Source organism: Hesperophylax consimilis, chromosome 7, assembly GCF_061612785.1.
Source record: "Hesperophylax consimilis isolate HC1 chromosome 7, BYU_Hcon_1.0, whole genome shotgun sequence".
NCBI classification, from domain to species: Eukaryota; Metazoa; Arthropoda; class Insecta; order Trichoptera; family Limnephilidae; genus Hesperophylax; species Hesperophylax consimilis.
The window spans coordinates 40,959,796-40,982,679 of record NC_142842.1 but is presented as its reverse complement, the minus strand read 5'-3'; the positions used below and the strand labels follow the sequence as shown (position 1 = coordinate 40,982,679).

Genomic DNA, 22,884 nt, shown 5'->3' with positions numbered 1-22,884 from the left:
AACATTACTAAAAATGGCTTTAGCCGTGTTTGAAGACCTGATCTGAATAGTCAGGTACTTCATAACCTTCCCCTCCCCACTACCTTCAGCCTCAAAACACACCCAATTGGAGATGCCAGTCTCACTGGTTCCAGAAAGTTAGGAATTAATTTGTTAATCAAATACATACACTATCCACCATGATCCACCGCTTTTAGCAGATATTCGTGATATAGGACTGTCAGACCATCGGCTTGTTTGCACTGATATTGATTTTAACCCACCTAAAGTACCATATAGAACAATTGTATTGAAGGAATGGCGTAAATTTAGCTTTAGTGATTTTATGGAAGAGTTACAGACCTCTCTCTTATGTACACCCAATATTTGGAAAATAAAGACCCCTACCGAACTTGTCAAGACATATAATAAAACACTTTCATGCCTGTTAAATAAATATGCTCCAACAACATCAAAAACGCAAAAAGTTCGATAGTCTGACGGCTGGTTTGATGATGAATGTCGATGCCAGAAGAGACTTATGCGGAAATTAGAGAGGTCCTATAGAAAAAACTCTTCTGTAACTACAAGAGACGAGTGGATCCTTGTTCAAAAACACTATATGAGTAAAATAAATTCCAAAAGATCAGAGTATTGGAAAGAAAAGATTAACTCCGAGCGAACCAACCCGCGACGTCTCTGGAACTCAATAAAGACTGTAATTACCGAAAATGAAAAATCATCTCACGCTCCTCCGCCAATATTCACTGTAAATTCTAAAGGAATTTTCCTTCCTTTTTCCTTTTCCTTCAAACCCACAACGCTGGAAAAAGTAAAAAAAATAATTTCAAGCTCGCCTAATAAACAGTTCAGTCTTGATCCTATACAGACATGGTTATTAAAACAATGTTCTATTGTTTTAGCTCCATTCCTAGTTCACCTTTTTTAATAAATCACTCAGCACGGGTGACTTCCTGAACCACTCAAGTCAGCTGCAGTTACACCAATATGTACTAAAAAAGTCACAACTAGACGACGATAACTTAGGTAATTATCGACCCGTTTCAAACTTACCATTTATTTCAAAAATCCTAGAGAAAATTGCTGCTGCACAAATAACCAGTCACTTGAATTCAAATTAATTATTCGCAAATCGTCAATCTGCATACAGATAGTTCCATTTAACCGAAACCGGACAACTTCGTATGCTATCAGACATAACTCTTGCCCTAGAGTCAGGTATTATCACAGAGTTATCACTTATCTCATTCCTAGACAAGAGTGCAGCGTTTGACACGATTGATCACAAATTCCTCATTAGGAGATTAGAGGAAACATTTGGTTTGATTTCCGACATAAAAAATTGGCTGGTATCCTATCTATCCAATCGTTTACAAGCCCGTGAGGGTTGGAAATAAATTGTCTAACTTCGCAAAACTTTCTTCAGGAGTACCCCAGGGATCCGTTTTGGGTCCACTTCTCTTCATCCTTTTTATAAATTATGTCGCCAAAATAATCAAGTCATTTGGTCTCTTGTCTCACTGCTACGCTGACGATCACCAAGTTTATTTTTACTGCGCTCCAAACGAAATCAATAGTCTCAAGATCCGTATAACTGAATGTCTAGAAGCAATTACTCGTTGGATGTCTTCAAACAAGCTGAAGCTGAATCCATCTAAGACTGAGTTTCTCTTGGCGGCCAACAAATGTCAACATTTCATAGATGATTCACCTATTTCTATTCCGGCAGCGATATCATCCCAAAAACAACGGTCAAACTTCTCGGTGTCAATTTAGATTCGCACTTTTCGTTTAAAAGTCAAATAAATAGGACTGGAAGCACTGTTTTTTTTCACCTAAGACAGCTCAAGTCTGTCCGAAGAAACCTTCTTACAAAAGCAACAAAACTACTTATCAACTCTTACGTAGTCTCACGTCTCGATTACTGCAATAGCATTTATGCCAGCCTTCCAAAATATCAAATTGAGAAAGTTCAATCAGTGTTTAATGCAGCAGAACGGCTCATAACCAGGGTTTATAAATATTTGCACATTTCAGAAAACCTTTGTAACCTTCACTGGCTCAAGTGCCCTGAAAGAATCCAGTACAAATTGTGCTGGATGGTGTTTAAATCCATCAATGAAATGGTCCCACCCTACATCTCTGAACTATGCATCCCAGAAAACACTGGTCTGAGGCAGTCAACTCTTAGATCATCAATATCATCAGCGTTAGGCTGACTGATGGAACCTAAGCAAAAGTCAAATACTAAGTTTGGTGATCGCGCTTTCCGAGCATCTGGGACAAAGGCTTGGAATAAACTCCCTCCAGAACTACGATCCATAACAAGTCCAACAAAATTCAGGTCTAAACTAAAAACTTACCTTTTTAAGCTTTCATACCCTTAAATTAAATATACCAGTAAGTATTGTACTGTATATTATCTCCATATATAGTTAGCAATAACATAGATCATTGTAGAAATGTATTATATATTTGTACAGCGCCCTTGAGGTGATTTTGCACAAAAACAACTCACAAATCCTCCAAATATTATTATTATCAAAATATTGTTGAATAATATTAAAATAATCTTTAAATATTATTATTATCAAAATATTGTTGAATAATATTAAAATAATCTTTAAATATTATTATAATATGAGATAGGTACGTATGTACTTAAAATTTTAATAAAAATTCTTGACCTTAAAAACTTTGACACCACAAAATCATTGGATATTGCCCAAAATACAACGAACACTATAAAGTATAATATCTTTTTTTTTTTTTTTAAAGTTTGTTATACGAGTAGTTAAGCGCACTTGAAGTGAAATGACACTAAACTGCGCTATATAAATGCCATGTTATTATTATTACATACTTACAACTAAATGATTTTAAGCTTTCACAATTTTCATTTGATTATTATCGTATTTTTTTATATTAGTGCGCTCCCTCTAACATTTGTATTTACTACAGAGAAGAGGGTTTGAAAAAGAGTATGAATTCTCCTTCAAACCACCCTCTTCTACTTTTTTTAACGCTTACTATGGAGCCTTAAATTCGTATGTATTAGCATAGGAAAATGGAGGAACTTTATTTTTATTTGATACATATTCCCCTTCCATACACAAGCAAATGCTTTCAATGGAAGAGTAGTAAAAAAACCCAAGATGTAAAATGAATTATATACCATGTAAACATATTATTAAAAATAAAAAAATAATTCCAAAAAAAAAAAAAATATCATTAGAGAGGTAGATAGATTATTGACGTTAAAGAAAGTAAGAATAAAGTTGCAATATTAGGATTTCTATAGCATCAGCGTTTTAGATTCTTTGTTATCATTGGTAACATTGTTATTGAATATAATACACAAATTTATTATGGGAAAAGTTTTATAGTAAACTTTTATAAAGTAAGATATAAAATAATAATAAGATTTAAGTTTAATATATAAATACACAGTTCTATTTTAGTTTCAATTAATCACTATCGTTGCCATCGTCAAGCAAATGATCAAGTCGCAACTGAGTGAATTTAGCTTTTTCTGTCTTTGGTTTATCCTTTTTAACGCGGACTTCCTTTTCTTTTTGGCCGACCACATGCTCGGGATAAATAACTGTGGTTGTATTTTTGAATGAAATAGCTTTAGATTCGCTCGATCTTTTCTTAGGTTTTGCTACAAACATTGGTGTCCTAAAGGTGACTTTGGAGTCAGAGATGTCCGTTATACCATCGTTGATTAATATTTCTTCATCTTGGTTCAATACTTCTTTGAGGCAAATGGCGGCCGCTGCTGAGTTACTTCTGTCTGATATGTCAACATTTTCCAAGTTGTAACAGACCCATTTGTCGGGGTTCTTCCTGAATCCGGGTACTTTTCTAGCTGCGACACACTGAGCGAGCGGAGCTTCTGGTCTTTTGAAGATGCTTTCTTTTCCCCTGAACTGTTTCATCTCCGCCCTTGTCTGACGCACTTGCTGCCGAACGACACTTCGGTCTGCAAAATTGGTGGAAACATTGCTCGGAGTTTGTGTTACGAAATTAGCCTGCTTTTCGGCTTCATTTAACTGGTTGAAGAGATGTCTTTGCCTGTCTTCAAACGACGTCATTTCTGGTATTGAAATATTATGACGATAATTTGAAATTAAGACTTTGTTTACGGAATTGTATAAACTAAACTTCAACGAACTATGACAAATAAGCGCTTTGCAATTTGCAAAACACAAAATTTGACAGTTCTTTGTTTTCATATTTATTTTTTTAAGGCTGATTAATTTGCTTACTTTCAAATCAAACGATATGTAAGTAGGTACTTAACTTTGATTATATAAATGTCTATATAATCAAAGGTACTTAAATACCTACCTAATTACACCGATATTTTTGACTATATACAACTATATTTTTGTAACATTATTTTTGATACAAATTGACCAAAGAAACGTCAGTATCTCAGTGACAATTCTTTTTTCAAACTCTCTCCAGGCAGGTATGTCCCATAGTATTAAAAAAAAAAGAATAAGAAGTCCAAATGAACCATTAAAACGTCTACCATATTGAATGGGAAACGGAACCACAAATAAATTTACTGACAGACGAAATGCAAAACGGTCCAGGACATCGCTACGTTCAGTCAAAAAAAATCTGTATTGGTACCCTGTATTTATTTTAATTTTTTTAATGTGACACCTCACAAGAGCACTCTTATCAGCACAATGTTAAGACAGGTGAACTACGTCGCCACCCGGTTGGGCAGCGTTGTGAGGCGGGTTTAGGAAGGGGCTGCAGGAAGGTATTTATTAATGCGGGTCTCATGCGGTAATTCATACTAGCCGACATACACAAAAACGAATTGAAGAAACGACCTTTTCTCATGAAACCAACATCAACTGTGAACGGGTGTTCCGCTTGTGTCCGTCGAATTTTACGCTTGTGCACCGGGGATCAATCGTTCTATAGCCTGCTCTATTAAAATACCCTTAGAACAGACTTAGCATACCTATATTGGGTCTGTGCATTAGAGTTGGCAATTGGTCTGTTAACAAAGGATTGTCAGACGGACCGCCCTCTTTTGCAGAATCAAGTAGTTGTCAAATATTGAGGGGCCCGGAGGTGGCTCCCAAATTCAATGGTTGGGCGTACCAGGGTTAGCAGCTGGTCACTATTAAATAATCTGCTAGCCCTACACAAGTTGCCCATTTTCTTTAAAACCTCATTGATCCCTCTTTGCCGAAATCAGATACGCTCGAGTATTTGAGACCATGAAACTGACCAAGTTGGACTTACCCTATGAACCTTCTCAAGTTGGTGATGAACTTTTTGAGGTCATAAGTGGATTTGTGAGTACTGGCTTTTTCCATCTAAGGCAGATAAAATCAATCAGAATATGCCTTCCCTCAGATGGAGCAAAGTCACGCATAAATCTCATGTATGGACTATTGCAATAGTGCATAAGCTGGCCTACCTCAGAAACACATCAATAGAATCCAGTCAGTTTTTAATGCTGAGGCGAGAATGATTTTTGGTGAATCTAAGTATCGTTGCATAACCCCACTTCTAAGGGATCGCCTTCACTGGCGTCGTTGCCAAGAAAGAATAGAGTTTAAGATCTGTTTAATGACCTTCAAAGCATTGCAAGGAATGCTTTCCAATGCTTTGGCCTATATATAAATAGCCTCTCGGCTAATATTTTATTTTTTTGTTTATTATATATAAGTACATTTTTGTTTATTTGTTACAGTATATGATCAAATATTTCAAGACCCCTCTTCCATAGAAGCATTAGCTTGTGGCTGGAAGAGGAGTGTACATTGTTTTATTACAGTAAGTAAGTAATTAAAAATAAAATGATTTTAAACTTATTTGAAGAATGGAATGTTACTTAAGGAAACTAATTGAGATGAGTTATTCTTATATCGGAACTATGTGTCTGACAAACCTTAAGCGATAGACAGCTTACTCTAAGGTCAGCAGATCTAGATGTTAGTAATGGTCTTATCGAACTTTCTAGGTCAAATCGAGCCGTTTACTATGATCGCTCTTTTCATCTAATTGGCCTGCTCATTTGGAATAAACATCCCTCAGCTCTTACTAATCTCCAGTAATTGGCTGAATTTAAACGAGCTTTAAAAAAAATTTATTTAAAAAAATACTGCCATTCATAAATCTTAACTTCTTTTCAATATTTTATAATAAGCCATATTCTCAAACTTCCGGTAATTGTTTGTTTCGGTTGCCTCCTGATTTTTTTTTCTTCTATTATTTCTGGGTGTTTTAAGGGTGTTCTTGGCTATCATTTAAAATTATGGAGAAAAGAAAGGTGAATTTAGATATTAATTTTATTTAAATAGGCAAATTTCAAAATTATAATGAAAATTGGAGTCGAGTTCAGACTTAGAAGAGATGAGATATTGAATGGAGGGGAGGCAATTTTAGATAACTCTTGATAGAAGTGAGGATATTTGTTTAGAGAGGGACAACCAAAAAATATGTCATCTAAAGTTACCACTTCTAGACCACACAATGTACAATGTGGGGAGTCAACGACGTGAGTTTTAAGAAGGTGGGAAGGAACGGAGCAATGTCCGATCCTCATTCGAATGAGTGAAGAAATTTCTTTAATGGAAAAATGGGGGTATTGCTGAAACCACGGTTTTGATGGGACAGTCCTTTGTATTGAGGCATAGCAGGTTCCCTTGGATTGACTAGCAATGTGCCAATACTCTGCCCAAACATTGCGGGATCTATCTTTGATGATGGAAAAAATGTCAGATAGGGGAATGTGGTTTACGAGGGTAACAACGGGGTTGGACGCTCCTTGTTTTGCCAAGGCATCCGCAATATCATTACCCATGATACCAACATGTCCAGGAATCCAAATCAGAGTTACAGTTTTTCCAGAGCCTTAAATGGAGAATTTGCCTCCTGATTTTACCTGGATTAAATGTTTACTCAAAAGATTCTCATTTCTGAGCACAAACTGCCCCCTGTTTTATATTATGTTTTAGTTTTAATGTTCTTGCTTTGTCCTGTCCTGCTGTTATTGTTATTCTTTGTTTTGTCATCGCTTTGTATAAACTGTACATTTTGTGTTATATTATTAGATCTGTATTGGGTAAGGCACACTGTAGTAATAATTTTACGAACATGACCACTAATACTAAATTACCATTTTTAAGTGAAAGTGTTATTATTATATATAAGGGAAAAAGATAACCCCTGTGAACGGTGCTGTCGTCAGTGTAGCAATGAATTGGTGCACATCAAACGAGATTGTTGATGTGCAACAAAAACAGCACTGGTCCTTGTGGCAGCCCCGCGTTGATTTGGTGCAGAGATGAAGAAGAGCCTTCAACTACGGTCTGAATCGTTCTTCCCTTGAGAAAGTCCAAGAACCAAATATGCCGGGTTTGATGGATCAGATATGATGGTAACTTCCCGACAAGTGCCCAGTACCAGACCCTAACAAAGATTTTGGATATATCCAATCCAAAGGTTTGAGTTTCTCCAAAACGCTTCAAGTACCGACCCCAAATATGCGTCACATATAAATAATTTTGAGAGCACTGGAGTTAATTCTGTAGGACTATTAGGTATTCCATCAGGCCCTCTGGCTTTGTCGAATTTCAACTCATTTAAGATCCGGAGAAGCTCCCTGTTCTGAATTAATTTATTAATGAAAGTAATTATTTCTTGACATGGTTAGATGTGTCACTAGTGTAGATTTTGTTTTAAAACTATGGATTTAAAAATACTTTTTTCTTTCGTTAGTTCCTCCTTTGGCTGCCTGCAAGTTCAACTGTTTCAAGTAGTAAGTCAGTTCGCTGCGATGAGTATCGAACTCGATTCGTCTGACTACTAACAGCGAGCTAAGTAGACCCCATTGATTGGTCACAGAAGTTTCCTGTAAAGAAAGACTTACTGATACCTATTAGCTAAAGTTACTGTGGGTACATTTTTGTTTGCATGCTCATCAATGCACATGTATTTAAGTAGAGCTAGAGGGGTAAAGGTACAAAGGTACAGATTAAATTAAAAGAGGGAATAATGTCAGGAAATATATAATTTTCTTTATCTTTCAATTCAATTTTAAAGATAAATAATTAGCTACAAAACACATCTAATATTTTTGATGGACTCTAGAAATAGTTTTGATTTCCAATTTAGGTATTATAAACTCATGTGTGGTAACATTTTATGGCAATATACATTTATCACAATAATAATAATATTCTAAAAGAAGAACAACCAAACGCATTAGATTGCCCACGCAATTTTTATCTAATGGTTTGAAAAACTTCTCCATTTATTTATTTATTTGGTTTAACCAACTTAACATACGCAGCGACTAGTTTGTTTCTTTTAAGTGAAATAAATCTTACAATGATTACAATAAAAAGATTCTTTTATTTTTCCTCTGTTCCACCCAAAACGTCAATATCTATATTTTGATCTAATATTATCAACCAGTTAAAGTTTTTTAAACAATATTATACAGCAAACATCACACATTCATAGTTTTATTATAAAATTATGGAATCATTACAAAACCAGCCTGTTAGAAACTCAATATTCGGCCACTGTTGTTTACTTTATTATGGTGACCAGATAACTCATCAAAATAATACTTCAACACACCTTTAAAAAGTGATGAAACAAAAACTTGGTTAAATAGGTTACGTAGGTTAGGTTTATAGATTGTTTTTTTTTTGTCATTGTGTTGAGTCATCATGCAAACGTTTATTATAATGGTTCTGACATTGTTGTTTTTCAGCAGAGAAAATAGAAAAGAACATTAACATGGCAATCATTATAGTTACAGTAACTTCCTCTTTAAGCAATTACAATTATTTATATTTAATAGGGTACAATAATTATACAAATAGTGTGCTGGTAGCAGAAGAGTATTATTTAAGAATTACTTCTACAACATTATAAAAATAGACTTCACATCCACACAGTCATAGACCAACATACAAATCTAAAATTAATTTATAATTGAATTTCTGATTATAATGGGTATAAATTAAACAATGTGTAAATAAGTCACAAAATTTTGAATAAAATTTAACAATTATGTCATAATACTAAAACCTTTCTCTGTATATATTTTTTTTGCAAGGAAATTATTTTAGCGATACATAGATTTTTTTGCTTTTAGTGATTTTTTAATGTTTGTTTTTTATCAACGATTAAATAAATTACCATAAGTGTATGAAAATGCAGTTATAAAATGTATCACATATAAAAAAAATTAAAAGTAACAGTACGAAGGTGTTAGTTTCCCTAAACTAGTCCCAGCGGAAGCTTGAATGAACGTCATCGATGTTCATCCTCTACCTTCTCGAGTGTCTTGTTTGAAAATGAAAAACACGGAAGATACTAGAACGCTGACATCACATAAGATCTCACGCTGGGACTAGTATAACAGAAGTTCGTAATTATAATTTCCAATAATTGCAATGCTGCTGTAAGGTAACATATTTTAAAAAAAAATCACAAAAATAACAGTCAATACAAAAGAAACAAGTAACAACATTAATTAAATTATTTAAACTTATGTTTTATCTACAAACTTAGTTTCAAATAACTACATTTGGTTATACATATATATTTTTACTAAAATGTTATTAACAAAATGCAATAGGTTTAATTGGTTATAAAATTCTTTTTAATGTCCAAGAGACAAAAATTTCCTATGAAAGCATAAAATGTAAATATTTTTTTAATCATTTTTTGAGTTCAATTAAATTGAAGAAGCTATAGTAAAGCTAAATATTTAGATGGTACTTGGAATTTCATTCAATTATTTTTAAAATTATCAATGTACCATTCTGTCCCAAATTGCACTTATTCAATCAGAAGGTTAAAATAATACATAAAAGATTACGACTGAAAGTATGTTTTTACGCTTTTGAAACGTTTTATGAGAACTAGAGGTTTCTGTACCCACAGTAAAGTTAATAAATAACATTAAAATATTCAACATACATTTTGTAGTCATAATTCAGTCAAACAAAAAAACAAATACATCCAATAATCCTTGGCCGACGCAGGCGCAGCTGCAACCCTTCTTCGTCTTGTCCAACTGCTTCTCTTCTTTTAACTTCTTCTTTAGTTTCTTGGCTTCCTCCTTTTTCTGTTTTTTACTTTTCTTGGAATCGATTTTGTCATTGATCGAGTTGTCAACGGCGGGGGAGTTTCTGGGAACCGTTCTGTCACTGAGGGGAACCGGCTGGATGTAAGAAGATATTCTATGAGAAGCGAATTTCTTCAACATTTCTTCTTGCTCTGCGGTGAATTTAATGCTTCGATCACCTTTCATTCGTCTCAAGATCAAATCGCACTCGGTGAGATCAAGGAGCTCGCTAGTTTTGGGGCCGGACAAGAATTCTTTTTCTGTCATTAAAAGGTATCTCGGGGAATAGCTCAGTTCTCCGAGGATTTGCCTCCTGTTGGCGGAAGTCAAGGTTTTATTACATCTCTTACACTCACTGATGCTCCAGCGATCCAGAGCGCTGAACAAATCCATCTCGCTGTTGACTTTGAGAGTGTCTCTAGGAGCTATCATGGAAATGTCTTCAAAACTGAGTTCTTCCATGGCTTCCTGTTCCAGAACATCAGATGCGTGTTCATCGATGTATAGAAGGCAGTTGAGCAGAAGAGAATCGCAGAGAATAGTGATGGCCTCTCTCTCTTCCTCCGGGTTTTCGAGCAGCGGGGGAGCAGATGGAACGGCTCCCGGAGTGGGGACTCTACTGCAGAAGAAGCGGAGGTTCTGGATGACTTCCAGCACTGTGGAGGGGGAGAGATGGAGATCGATATAGACCACACACTGCTTGACTAGGTTTGGACACAAGTATTTGTTGGCTACTTCCAGAGTGGCTCGGGCAGTCGCAACCGACGATAGGTTCACCGGTTCATTGTACAAATACCTACAACATTAAAAAATTATTCATTATTAACATTGCATTTTTTATAGAGCATGAAATTGAGGAACTGGATGCAATACACCTCACACCTTTGTGTGTAGCTCCATGTAATATAAAACTATAGACATAATATTAAGACACCAGATAAAGAAGGGATTGGAGATATCATAAAGGCGATGGGAGCAAAACCAGCTTGGAGGTCGCGGGTTCCAGCATGCGCAAGTAAATTTTATTTGAATAATTTGTGTTATTTCAAAAATTACTCATTTAAAATAATATATAGTATATTTGCAGCACGTTCCAGAGTGGAAGATACTCTCAGTATTGCCCTGGTGCAAGACCACCATTCAGAATTGAAACATCGTTTGAAATGGTTTTAGCCGTGTTTGGTGACCAGATTTGAACAGCCAGATACTCCCTCACCTTCCTCTTCCTCTTCCCCATCTCCTTCCTCTCTCCACTACCTCAACACTGGCCTCACAACATACCCCAATTGGGGATGCCATAGTTGACAGTTGCAGACAGTTAGTATAATAGTTAGACAACTCTGTGAATAATTCTGCTCAGAGAACACGGTGTTCCATTGACAATGAACTATCTCTGGTGTTCCTCTGTGCCCGAATATCAACAACTTAAGAAGAATAGGCGGAACAAACAATATTGTATCCAATCTTTAAAGATCCACATTTCAAGAAGGAAATTACACCATAAGCTAAAAAAATAAACCATGCTGATTTGAGACGCCAGAATTCAGCATTTGATAGTTTTGTACGCTTCAGAAAAAAATTCTGTTTTATAACGATAATTCACCTTAGAATGATTTTTTCAAAAAAGTTATATTTACCTAAGAAGTTGTTCAAATGCTCTTTTATCAACATCGTTCACCACAATGGGTTTGGACGCAGTGTACTCCGCCATTGGTCCGAGCAGCATGGCGCTGAAGACGGGGTTAGCCGCTGCCAGAACGGCGCGGTGACCGGGAAACCTCCACGTGTCAGATCCAAAGCCCGCCACAAAAGTCACATCGCTCTTGTTCTCACTGTTGTATAGCCCGTAGGTAATGTTGTTCTTGGCGTTGTCTGCCTCAGCCCCCAGATCCGTGAAGTCATTACTGATTCGCTGCTTGTCGTGGTCTTGTGGTTGGTTGGTGTGAGGCGGGTTGTTTGTTGTTGGGTTGCCATCGCTGTCATACAGCCCATTCTTCACCGAGGGGTTGCTGATCACAGTCATCTGGATAAGTCACTTTCACATGTGTTGTAAACAGGGTGGTACTGCCACACACTGATGATTGTGTTATCTGTAAAAATAAAATACAACTTATTAATATTTTCCAATATTATTTTTTGACATTATAAATAGGGACGCTATAATCCGTAAGATTTATAGCACTGTCCTGAAAACAGAGTGAATTGTTTAACGGCTGTGAGCTGAGTATTTAAGTATCTAGCCCAATCTGTTCATGTGTCAGCAGAAATGATGACCAACAGGATTGACAGTCTCGGTGGTAGAATGGTTACAATCCTTGCCTATGAATCCATCAGTCACGGGTTCAAATCCCGGTAAATCCAAATGCAAGTATATCTAATCTGATAATTAATTCGTTTAATATTTTTTGCAGCACGTTCCAGAGCGGTAGATACTTTTAGTATTGCCCTGGTGAAAGACAACCATTCGTTGCTTGAAATGGCTTCATCCGGCATTAGTGTCTGATCTGGATCTGAATAGCCAGGTGATTTCCCCACCTTCCTCCTCTCATCTCCTTCCCCTCCCTACTAACTTCAGCCTCATAAAATACACCAATTGGTGATGCCATGGTCTCACTGATTCCAGGCTTTCGACCACCTAACGGAGCCAGGGAGCCTGTGACATCACTGGAGAAGAATGGTTATGGAAGAGGTCAAATCCCACCCTGGAATGTGGCGCCCCGATGAAGATGATTTATAAATGGTACGAGAACTTGCCTCTTGTGTTCTTTGGTCCACACGAGGATGTTGTGTGACCGGGCCTCACTCTGCCAGGAAAGGGCGGCGCTCTTCAACTGCAAACATTAAAAAACAATTTACATCAATTAAGTGTTGTAATAATCTCAGTGCATAATTTAACACGTTATTTATCAATTCAGGCGTGGACCATCTTTGTTGGTTGGCAGGCTACAAATAGTGCGTACTAACATTTTTTGGGAGAAAAAATTTTAAATTATTATTACCCAAGTATTGTGAAACAACTGTCCCATGATGAAATAATAACATGAAGGCCTCAGCACGGGCAAGCCACCCAGTGAGGCCTAAATTACTGGAAAACTTGAATTGTAAAAAATATTGTACCTAATAAAAAAAAATAAAAATAAAAACTAAAAAAAAACATAATTAATTAAATAATAGCAAAAGAAGAAACACTTGAATAGAATTTTAACTTTGAAATTTGATGAATTGTTCAAATTCTGTGAAAAAACCTGTTCTAAATAACGCATTTAATTGACTTTTTTAGTTAATTGTATTATTTTTGGGAGTTAATTAATTTCAAAATAAATAATGTTTGAGACTATGGAAATACTTTTACATTTTTTTCCAGCGTTTATTAATTTATTTAATTTAAAACAATTTGTTCTTTGTAATTATTTGTTTTAAAAATTGTCATATTTATTAAAAAAATACTTAAACAGTAATTACACAATATGTTTAAAAACGACTAGTTTTATGCAAAAATCACAATATATTAAAAAAATGGGCTCCAGAAGTCAAACTTATGAGTAAAAAATGAAGCGTAGGTAATATTATATTTAAAAGGATTAACAAATACTTATTATATATTGTTTCTGGATTTGAAAGCCACGGGTTGCTAATAACTATTTTACATTTCATTAGTAACATATTTGTTATATATTGTTTCTGGATTTGCAAGCCACGGGTTGCTAATGACTATTTTACATTACATTAGTATTAGTAATATTTCCAATTCGCAGAGTTGCTAATCAAAGATTACATCTTATCACATTGTAAATCTAATCAGCAAGTAGGTAGGTCTGTAAGTAAGGCAGGTAAGATTATCTTCCAAAATTAGTCATTTATTATGGATCAGTAACAAGTAACAAGTAGGTAGGTATATATAAATCTCCGAATGTATCTGTGCAATTGGCACATCGCTACTGTGGATACAAATAATAATTTATATGGATTATCATTATCATGAGTTCGATACGTTTGTAAATCTGGAATGAATAAAAGTGATTACGAATTTGAAATAACCGTTAAAAAAGTTTAATATTCGAATTAGAGTTTATTTCGGAATAAATATAGTGGAACTGCACCTTGCTAAAAAGTTTAATATTCGAATTGTGGTTTATTTCGGAATAAATACAGTAGAAACTGCACCTGGCTAAAAAGTTTAATATTCGAATTGGGTTATATTTCGGAATGAATATGGTAGAACTGCAATCCGCGTGGTTACCACCAAATTGATAGAATGCATTGTCATCGAGAGCGAGTCTTCTGTCGAGTTTCAGCTCGATCGCATATCGAGAAGTGGGTGAATTTCCGCTTCGAAGATATGCATTCATTCGTACCTCAAAAAAATTTCAAATAGACATATTAAAAAATATTCGTTAATTTTTATTTGTTCGCAAACATTAGATTACAAAAATCCGTTTCGTTTTGATAATATATTTATTTTAATTATTAGGATGTTATTTTCTTTAGACATTTTATCGACCATCCGTGTAATACTTAGTTTACGAAGGAGCCTATTTTGAAACTTTGTTTGGACAGACATTTTAAATTAATAATGTTTTTCCGTGTCCATGATATGCTAAAATCAGCCACAAATGAACGGCTACATAAAAATAAAATGACAATCAATCAATACAACCCGAGCGATTGGTCGTATATATATATACATTATTTAATTAATATCATTCCTCAAAATGTAATAAGAAACATATGTACTGCTTATTGCGGTTTTAAACCAAATGAATCATCTTATGGTAAGTATACATTTGCGAACCGAAACGCGAACCGAGCCACGAATTACGGGAAAGGAACGAAGCAACGCAAGTTGAGGTTCAGTTCGACAGTTCGGCTCGCGTATATTTATATGTTCTATAAATTTGTCACACATTATGATAATAGAACGTTTTTGCAAACTTGCCATAATATGCCAAAAATCTCGAGTGGATCAAACTCAGTTTGAAACAAAAATGGAAAGCAAGTAGTTAGTAGGTACCACTACCTACATATTATATTTTCTACATTGGGATGCGATGTAAAAAATTATATTTTTGTCCTTCACTAAACTAATAACATACCTCAGCATTTGAGGCTTAAATAAAACCCATATCATTATCAGATGTTATCTTAACCGTTATAAAGCGCTACCTTAGATCGGTTATTTCTCAGAAGCACACAATTAAGTTATTTGTAGATGTATCTTTAGGAACACAGTTGACACGAAATTTGTGCAATTATTTGTTTAGATTAGGTCTTAGATTTAATCGAAAATCCTTTATCTTCCGCAACCCAATTAGAATTTATACGAGTAACTCTGCTAATCTTCGCTTGACAAACAAAGCAATCACATATCAATATACAGGTAGGTAGGTACTGAGCTAATTTGTTGACTCGGAGGATAGGAAATTATTATGAAAATGCCTACTTGGCATTTTTTAGTTCAATTCTCTTATATATATGGACCCAGTTGCCAATATTGTATCAGCACGTATTCCTGAGCATATTTCTAGTATAAAACGTAGATGTAATTTTGGTGATTTAAAAAAAATTAAAGATAAAAAAATCTTTTTACCGCATTTCGCCATTGATCTCACTGCTACGCGCTGCAACGGATCTCGTGATACGAGCTCTGTCCTGTCTGTACGGTGATGATGGAATGAGACGGAGTGCGTATCACATGATGCGCTAGTTTGTACCCAGTTTCCACGTGTGATGGAAATATTTATTTTTTGTTTTTAATTGAAAAAATGTAACGGGACAGCAAACTGAGGTCTACGTTTTTACTCTAAGCTCAGGAATGCCTGGTTAACCGGTTCAGTGCCAATCACTCCCATAGGCGGACCAATCATGTGTAGGTAATTTTAATGGTAAGCTCCTGGCAGCGAATGTGTTAAAATCTTTTTTGCAGTCATGGGCGTCCCACGAAGACATGACACGATCGAATGACATAATTGAGTTGGTATAACAGAAACGTATGACGGATGAATGTGATTGAAGAAAGTGATGTGTTTCAAGATAGAGTAGTATGGCGGTCAACCCTCGTTGCCTACTTAAGTAATTCTTAGTTAGCCTCATAAAACAAAGCAACATCATAACGCCCAGACCTACCTGCGCCAATATATTAAATAACTACTAAATCACACCGACCATATAGTGCTATATCTATCACCAAATGACATGTCCTCATGAAGCTTATTTTATTTCTTTTTATATTATGTTCAGACATATAATATTAACAGATTTAGAAAGGGAGAACACCGAGATTTTTTTAGCGTTTAAAAGATTATCATAGACCGTCCTTTATAATTTAAAATAATGTTATACAAACGGTGAAGGTTTACAATTTTTTAAATACTTATATTTATATGAAACAAAAAGTGAGATGACAACAACCTTTATAAAACTTTTGTTTTAAAAAAAGTGTTTTTTTAGTATAGTGTAAAGTGATAAGTACAGTTAACAAAAACATTTTTCATTGAGGTTAACCGTTGACTTCCATGGAAACCATCTCACAGTTCATCTTGAAAGAATTTTACATAATGTAGTAGGTATTCGCAGTTAGACATTTTAACGTTAAACTAACAAACAAGAAGGCTGGCTTTGTTTGTGTATTATCACCGGGAAGTTAAAGTTATTAAGTGCGAGGTTATCAGTTAACTACGAGAAGTAACCATTAAAACTGATTATAACTGTCTTTAGAGCGACTTTAGTGTTATATCATTTTTGAAACGTTCTCTCTCGCAATTGCTTGGCATCGATGCATCACCCATTTATTTAACTGCTTCAGATAAATAAATCATTAAAGTGCTATTGAACCATACAATAAATACCCATGTACTAAATAAGCACTTGATTTAAATGTTATTTTATAATAATAATAAATATAATATATGGCAAATGAAAACTCGTGGTTCTCGATTTAAATTTAACGGGGATTTTTTTTTCTGAATTGAAACGATTTTTGTAGGTAATTATTCTAGCTCTGTGACGACAGCCAGGAGAGCTAAAATAAAAGGTAAAGGGTCTGTTCCCCAGCCCCAGGGGCCATAGGGTTCAGGGAAGGTGAACCTAAGCTAAATTTCGATTGTGACAGCATGTAAAACACAGTTTAGTAGGTACACGTATATACCGTTGAAAAATTAATTAATTAATTGTTGAAGCAAAGAATAATAACAACCTAAACTTGTTTCATCACTTTTCTTGACTTTATATAACTTTTTAAAGGTGGGTTGAATTGTCATTTTGATGAGATATCCGGTCCCCGTTTTAACCGTGTTAAGTGACACGACCTGACCAGCCAGGAACTTCTCAACCTTCTTCATACCCATCTCCTTTTACTTCCACTTCCTTTCCTCACAACATAGCCGGGGATGCCATAGGCCCACTTGCTGCGGGCAGTTGACTTGTGTGCTGTAAATATATAATAATACAACAGTCGCAGCAAACGATGCATACTAATAAGTTAATCGTTGTTTTTCCAATTCTGTTGGTACTGCACAAATATAAAATTAGTAAATTTAAAATTTGCGGAAATATTCCGTGTTGCCTACATTAATTAGTTATGTATTAATTGCGGAATCCTTGAAGTGTTTCGGAAGGAAGCCAATAATATCCATCGAGAATTGTTTCAATAATAACATGCGCATATAAAATAGACTTATGCTTCTCAAACTATTCGTTCTTCGACCCCTGAAATACGTAATTAAATAATTAAAGGAAAATGGCTGAAATCTTGTAAAACGCAAGTAGTCTTATCTTTTATCTATTGTATGAGTGTAAAGAATAGTAGTGGGGGGGGGGGTAACTTAAAAAAAAAACAAATCTACAGTTTTATTCCGATATTGATGAAATTTTGCACACTTGATCTTCAAAACAATTGGAAAATAACTGTCTACATGAGATTTCTAAAACCACGCCATCCCATTTTCTCACCCTAAAAGCAGAAATTGATACTTCTTGATGAAATGTTTCATAGTAATTTTCTTTTTTATTTTAAACTTCAAATATGTAAAAGGGCGGTAAAAGGGGGTGAGGCCTTGCACAATCTTATGCAAGTGACCTTCCTCTGGTTTGAAGGTAAAGTGTGCAAAATTTCATCAATATCGAAATAAAACTGTAGATATGTATAAAAATCAAAACATATACTGTACAGGAAAGATATAAATACGAAAAGAACTGAAATCTGGTGTGAGTCGAAACACATTATATGATGGTATTTTCGAGACTTATGAACCCCAGTTTGGGAAACATTGGAATATACAATTTTAACTAGTAGTTGTAGATAACAAGGCTTTACGTGGGCTGCAGACAAAACCTTGATTTTAACTAATATATTCTTGTTGAGTACATCGAAAGCAGAATACTGTGCTTAGGCAGTTGTTAGTTCATTGATTTATCTTGTTTTTATGTTGCACTCGACTTGTGTGCATTACATTCTTTGTTATTTGTATTTCTGTACCAAGAATGATAACAGTTTTCTAAATAAAAACTCTGATGAAGTCCAATAGTCCAAACGGGTGGTATTATACGTATTCTGTGTGACTGAAGTATAGGAAATATGAAGGTTGGGTAGTGCTTGGTACTTCTCTATTCAGATTTAGTCAAGCAACGTTTTGATTCTGAATTATATTTCTTAAAATTTTATCTTTTATCTTAAAAAATCTACATCTGGTGAAATCTAATACTCTTAGATATAATTTAACAGATACTATTTAAATGTTTAACAAATCGAAATATTATTTTGGTTTCTAAAGTAATGTCTCGTAACTGTTTGCCTACGTCGTTCTTAGTGTGACCTACATTAGGTTGCACGTAGACGTAGATGCTTTTAACTACGTTTTATTTACATGTATAGGTAAGGTATACAGGGTGTTAAGGGACGTACTTGACTTACTCAGTGATTCCTGGTTAAATTTATTTATTCAATAATATAGTGATTTGGAGTAAAACATGTAAAAGAAAGTTGTGTCTCCGGTGAAATTTTTGATTTTTTTGTTTATTTTTATTTACAATGTGAGGAGTTGGGCGGTTACTTGGCTAAGTGACCAATGAGGCGATGTGGAAGTTTAAAAAAAGAAATATTTTGAATAAAAAATATCGGAGACAAACATTTCATTTACATTGTTTACTACAAATATTGTCAGGAATCACTTGTTAAAGTAAGTCCCTTAACACCCTGTATATTCTAAACATGAGAAAAACACGAGTAAACACGAGAAACTTTAATGCCTGTGATAGACCGTTATATTTTCGTGGCTTGGCGTATTTCAGCATATCGCTCGCCATACACTCCTATTGGTAGTATATGGATATGAAATAGGTTTTCAGATTAACTATTCAAATTAAACCAAAAGATAACGTAGACTATTGGAACTTACCAATTTATCTATTAAAATCAAAGAAAAAGATAACATGGAACATTTTTAATTAAACATACCAATAAAAATAGGAAACTTTATAGTACGATCAGCGCCCTTGAGGTGATTTTGCACAAAAACGGCGCTATACAAGTCATCCAATTATTATTATTATTATTATTATTACGATAGTCATCATAAAAATACGAATTTCGATTGTGTGTCCGTAACTCCAGTTCAATGAACTCTAGGTAGAACTTGGTACTGCATTGATTTAAAAAAATGGCACTGATTGTGAGAACAATTCAGACAACCGACAAAGTAGGTATCAAAATGATTTTATTATATTTATTTTTTGGAATAAGTTTATTGAATAAAACCTCAAATTGTAAAACCTCAAAAAATGTGCGGTGAAAAAATGAAAACAATGTTGGTAGTTCTTATTCGAAGTATGATACAATTAAAAGTGACCGAAGGGAATAGGGTCCCATTAGCTCAGTGGTAGAGCGGTGCCCCGGCAAGACAAGGGTCCTGGGTTCGAGTCCTAGATGTGACCGTATCCTTTTCTGATTTTTCTGTTTAGATTTTCGTTTAAAAATCGCTAATATTGTCTTCAATAATTAATTATTGATTTTATTATAGTTCATTTATTAATGAATCATTCTAAATTTGATGTTTATTTCTCTTGTTTGAAATTTTCAAGGTGTTCATTCGAAAGGTAAATTTATGATCGTTTCTAAAATTAATCCTAAGGTAATTGTTTTTTAATAAATACTTTCAGTTTCGCAAATCCTACAAATATAATATTCCGTGATTGTTGACGGGTCTGGGCTAGTACTTATTTATGCAATGGGTAAATAAATTATTATATTAAATGGATACAAAATATAATCAATATTCAGAATACAATATTATTATTTTCATGAACATGTTTAGTACATCATAAAGTAATCTAATCATTGGTATTAAGTTAGGTTACTATGATTATTTGTTTGATCATAATCTAATAAAATAAAGTACCTATTACCTACCTATCTACTTCCAATAACTAATATATTTGCTGATATAATAATAAGATTTCTGGTGGCAATGATAATTTAGCTAATTTTCAAATAGAATAATAAGATTTCTGGTGGCAATGACAATTTGGCTAATTTTCAGAAAAACATTTTTGACAAACCTGCAATTTGCTATCCAATTTTTTTTTCCTAATAATTTTTTTACACATTTTTAGAATAAAAAATTACATACGTTTAAAATTTTAAAAAGCTAAGGCACTGTCCGTGTGTGGGTTATATAAAAGAAATTAATAGTAAAATAAAAATTAACTTTTTTTAGCAAAATAAAATACAACATCATGCTAGTTTTATTGTAAATTTTAAAGCTGGAGTTAAATTAACCAATTTAAAGTTATGAAATTTGGTAATCTTATACAAAGCACTATCAGACGGACATCTGTATTTATTAATTATAATATCTGCTTCCTCAGGTGTAAATAAAAGACCGACGCGCGCGACCTCTGTACTTCTGTACGGAGAAACACGGCCATTCACCCAACCACACTAATAATAAAACAACTCCATCAGATTGAGAAGGTGAATTAATTCTTATTAAGGGCAAGGCCTCGCCTCGCACCTTGTCCAATTTCATTCATTTCAGAGCCACGTACGGCGAATGTCACTTCATTAATAATACCATTCGCAGTTTCGCAGTGAGTAATGCAAGCAACATAAAGTACCTACCTAACACGCTGATAACATTAAATGCGTAGATATCACATTTTTCCGATTGACCGTGAAGCGAGTCTTTCTTGTAGCAGGGTGGTTCAAAATTATTTTTAATTTAATTCCCTTCCACAGTGAAAAGATTCGTCTGATGTGTCACTAATAGAATTTTAGCTTCAACAAATTAATTACTTGACTTGAAATTTTAGGCGTTCATAGCTTGTCTGCATTCATTTTATCGTGTATTTATTACTACGCATGTTTAACATTTCACAACCATTATTAATTTATAGAAATTGGGTTGTAAAAGAACAGCGGCAATAGTTTGCTGAGTAAATATTTGAGACGTCAGTTGTAAATAAGTTATGTTATTGTTAACTGATTTGATGCTCCGCAGAGTGGCCACAACGAGTCAGCGCTTCCGGAAATCTGAGTCTGTCACTCTGGGGCCGTTCAAGTATTATGTAAGCACTATAGGGGGGCAGGGGGTCTTTGATTTGCTTATTTTTGATGACATGGGAGGGTGGGGGGTCGAGATAGTGATTACGTCAGCACTGCTCAGCAGTAGTTATTTTTTTTACACATTGACAACCCACACATTGTCTATGTTTGAAAACCGAATACATATTCGGGGATTCCCACAAATAATTAATACGTTTAGGTACTTGCTTAAAAAACAGAATACATTAACAGAAAAATGCATATAGGTACCAATTTTTACGTAGGCATCGGAGGGGGGGTGGGGGTAAGAGCTTTGCTTACTTTTGGTGACAAGGGGGAAGAGGGGGTAAATAATTGTAATAAATCTGCTTACGTAATACATGAACGGCACCTCTCTCGTCGTGGGTTTTTGACTATTTTTATTATTATGTAATATTGTTATTATAATATGTTATTGGTTTGAAGTAATACGTTTACAAATATCTAAATAGTCTGTCTGTTTGTGCGCTTAGTTCTTCTACACTACTGAACGGATTTCGATAAGGTCTTCAGTATAATTTATAAAAATTCTTGCGGAAGGTTTTTAAATATAATACACGCTTACTATATTAACAGAAAGTAAGGAAAATGAAATGTTTTGTAATCAAGTCGTAAAAAGATATTTAATTGCTAATGCTGGCTAAATCTTATGAGATCATAACAACCTCAAAACTTTACTTTAAGTCCCCGAGCAAAGCCAGGTACACGTCAGCTACTTTATTATAAACTAGCGCAGACCCATGAAAAATAACGGGATATTATATTGGTAACACTTTTTTAAAATGGAAAAAGCGCAGACCCTTGAAAAATAACGAAATCTGACATTACTTTCAAGATTAAGCCAAAGAAAATTAAACAATAATGCTCATTTCAATTTCAGATACAGGTAGGTACAACTAACAAATTAAAATAAAATAAACTAAAAATTACAAGTACAAAAACTTGACACACTTAGTTCCAATTTTGAAAGTGACACTTAAATACATAAAAAAACTCTAAAGCACATAAATTATTGTGTTTGATGATGAATAAATTATTATAATAATAAACAATTAGTTTTAAGAGGATTTTATCAAATAAAAATATGTATTTTTCATTAAAAGAGCGCTAAGGAAATTATATACGTATTTAATGATTAACACTTGTGTGTATGTAAATAACTGTATACCGACACATATTCGAT

The 22,884-nt window shown here is 34.3% G+C and overlaps 2 protein-coding genes across 2 annotated transcripts in view; both read right to left on the bottom strand.

Moving 5' to 3' along the window:
• Positions 1 to 3,467: 3,467 nt before the first annotated feature.
• LOC149422778 (uncharacterized) lies at positions 3,468 to 4,097 on the bottom strand. The gene has a single exon (XM_089634004.1). The coding sequence runs from the start codon at positions 4,095 to 4,097 to the stop codon at positions 3,468 to 3,470; it is 630 nt and encodes a 209-aa protein (XP_089490130.1).
• Positions 4,098 to 9,326: 5,229 nt separating this feature from the next.
• The window catches only part of LOC149422777 (BTB/POZ domain-containing protein 6-B-like), a 67,365-nt gene continuing 53,807 nt past the window's right edge, over positions 9,327 to 22,884 (bottom strand). The window contains exons 2-4 of the mRNA XM_089633955.1: positions 12,881 to 12,957; positions 11,764 to 12,216; positions 9,327 to 10,922 (exon numbers count right to left, since the gene is read on the bottom strand). Coding sequence (XP_089490081.1) covers positions 9,995 to 10,922; positions 11,764 to 12,149 — 1,314 coding nt within the window. The 5' untranslated portion in view covers positions 12,150 to 12,216; positions 12,881 to 12,957 and the 3' untranslated portion in view covers positions 9,327 to 9,994. The remainder of the gene's footprint in view (positions 10,923 to 11,763; positions 12,217 to 12,880; positions 12,958 to 22,884) is intronic.

What these genes read in the sequence shown, in the direction of transcription:
- LOC149422778 (XM_089634004.1), bottom strand. Translation starts at nt 4,097, where the DNA reads ATGACGTCGTTTGAAGACAGGCAAAGACATCTCTTCAACCAGTTAAAT.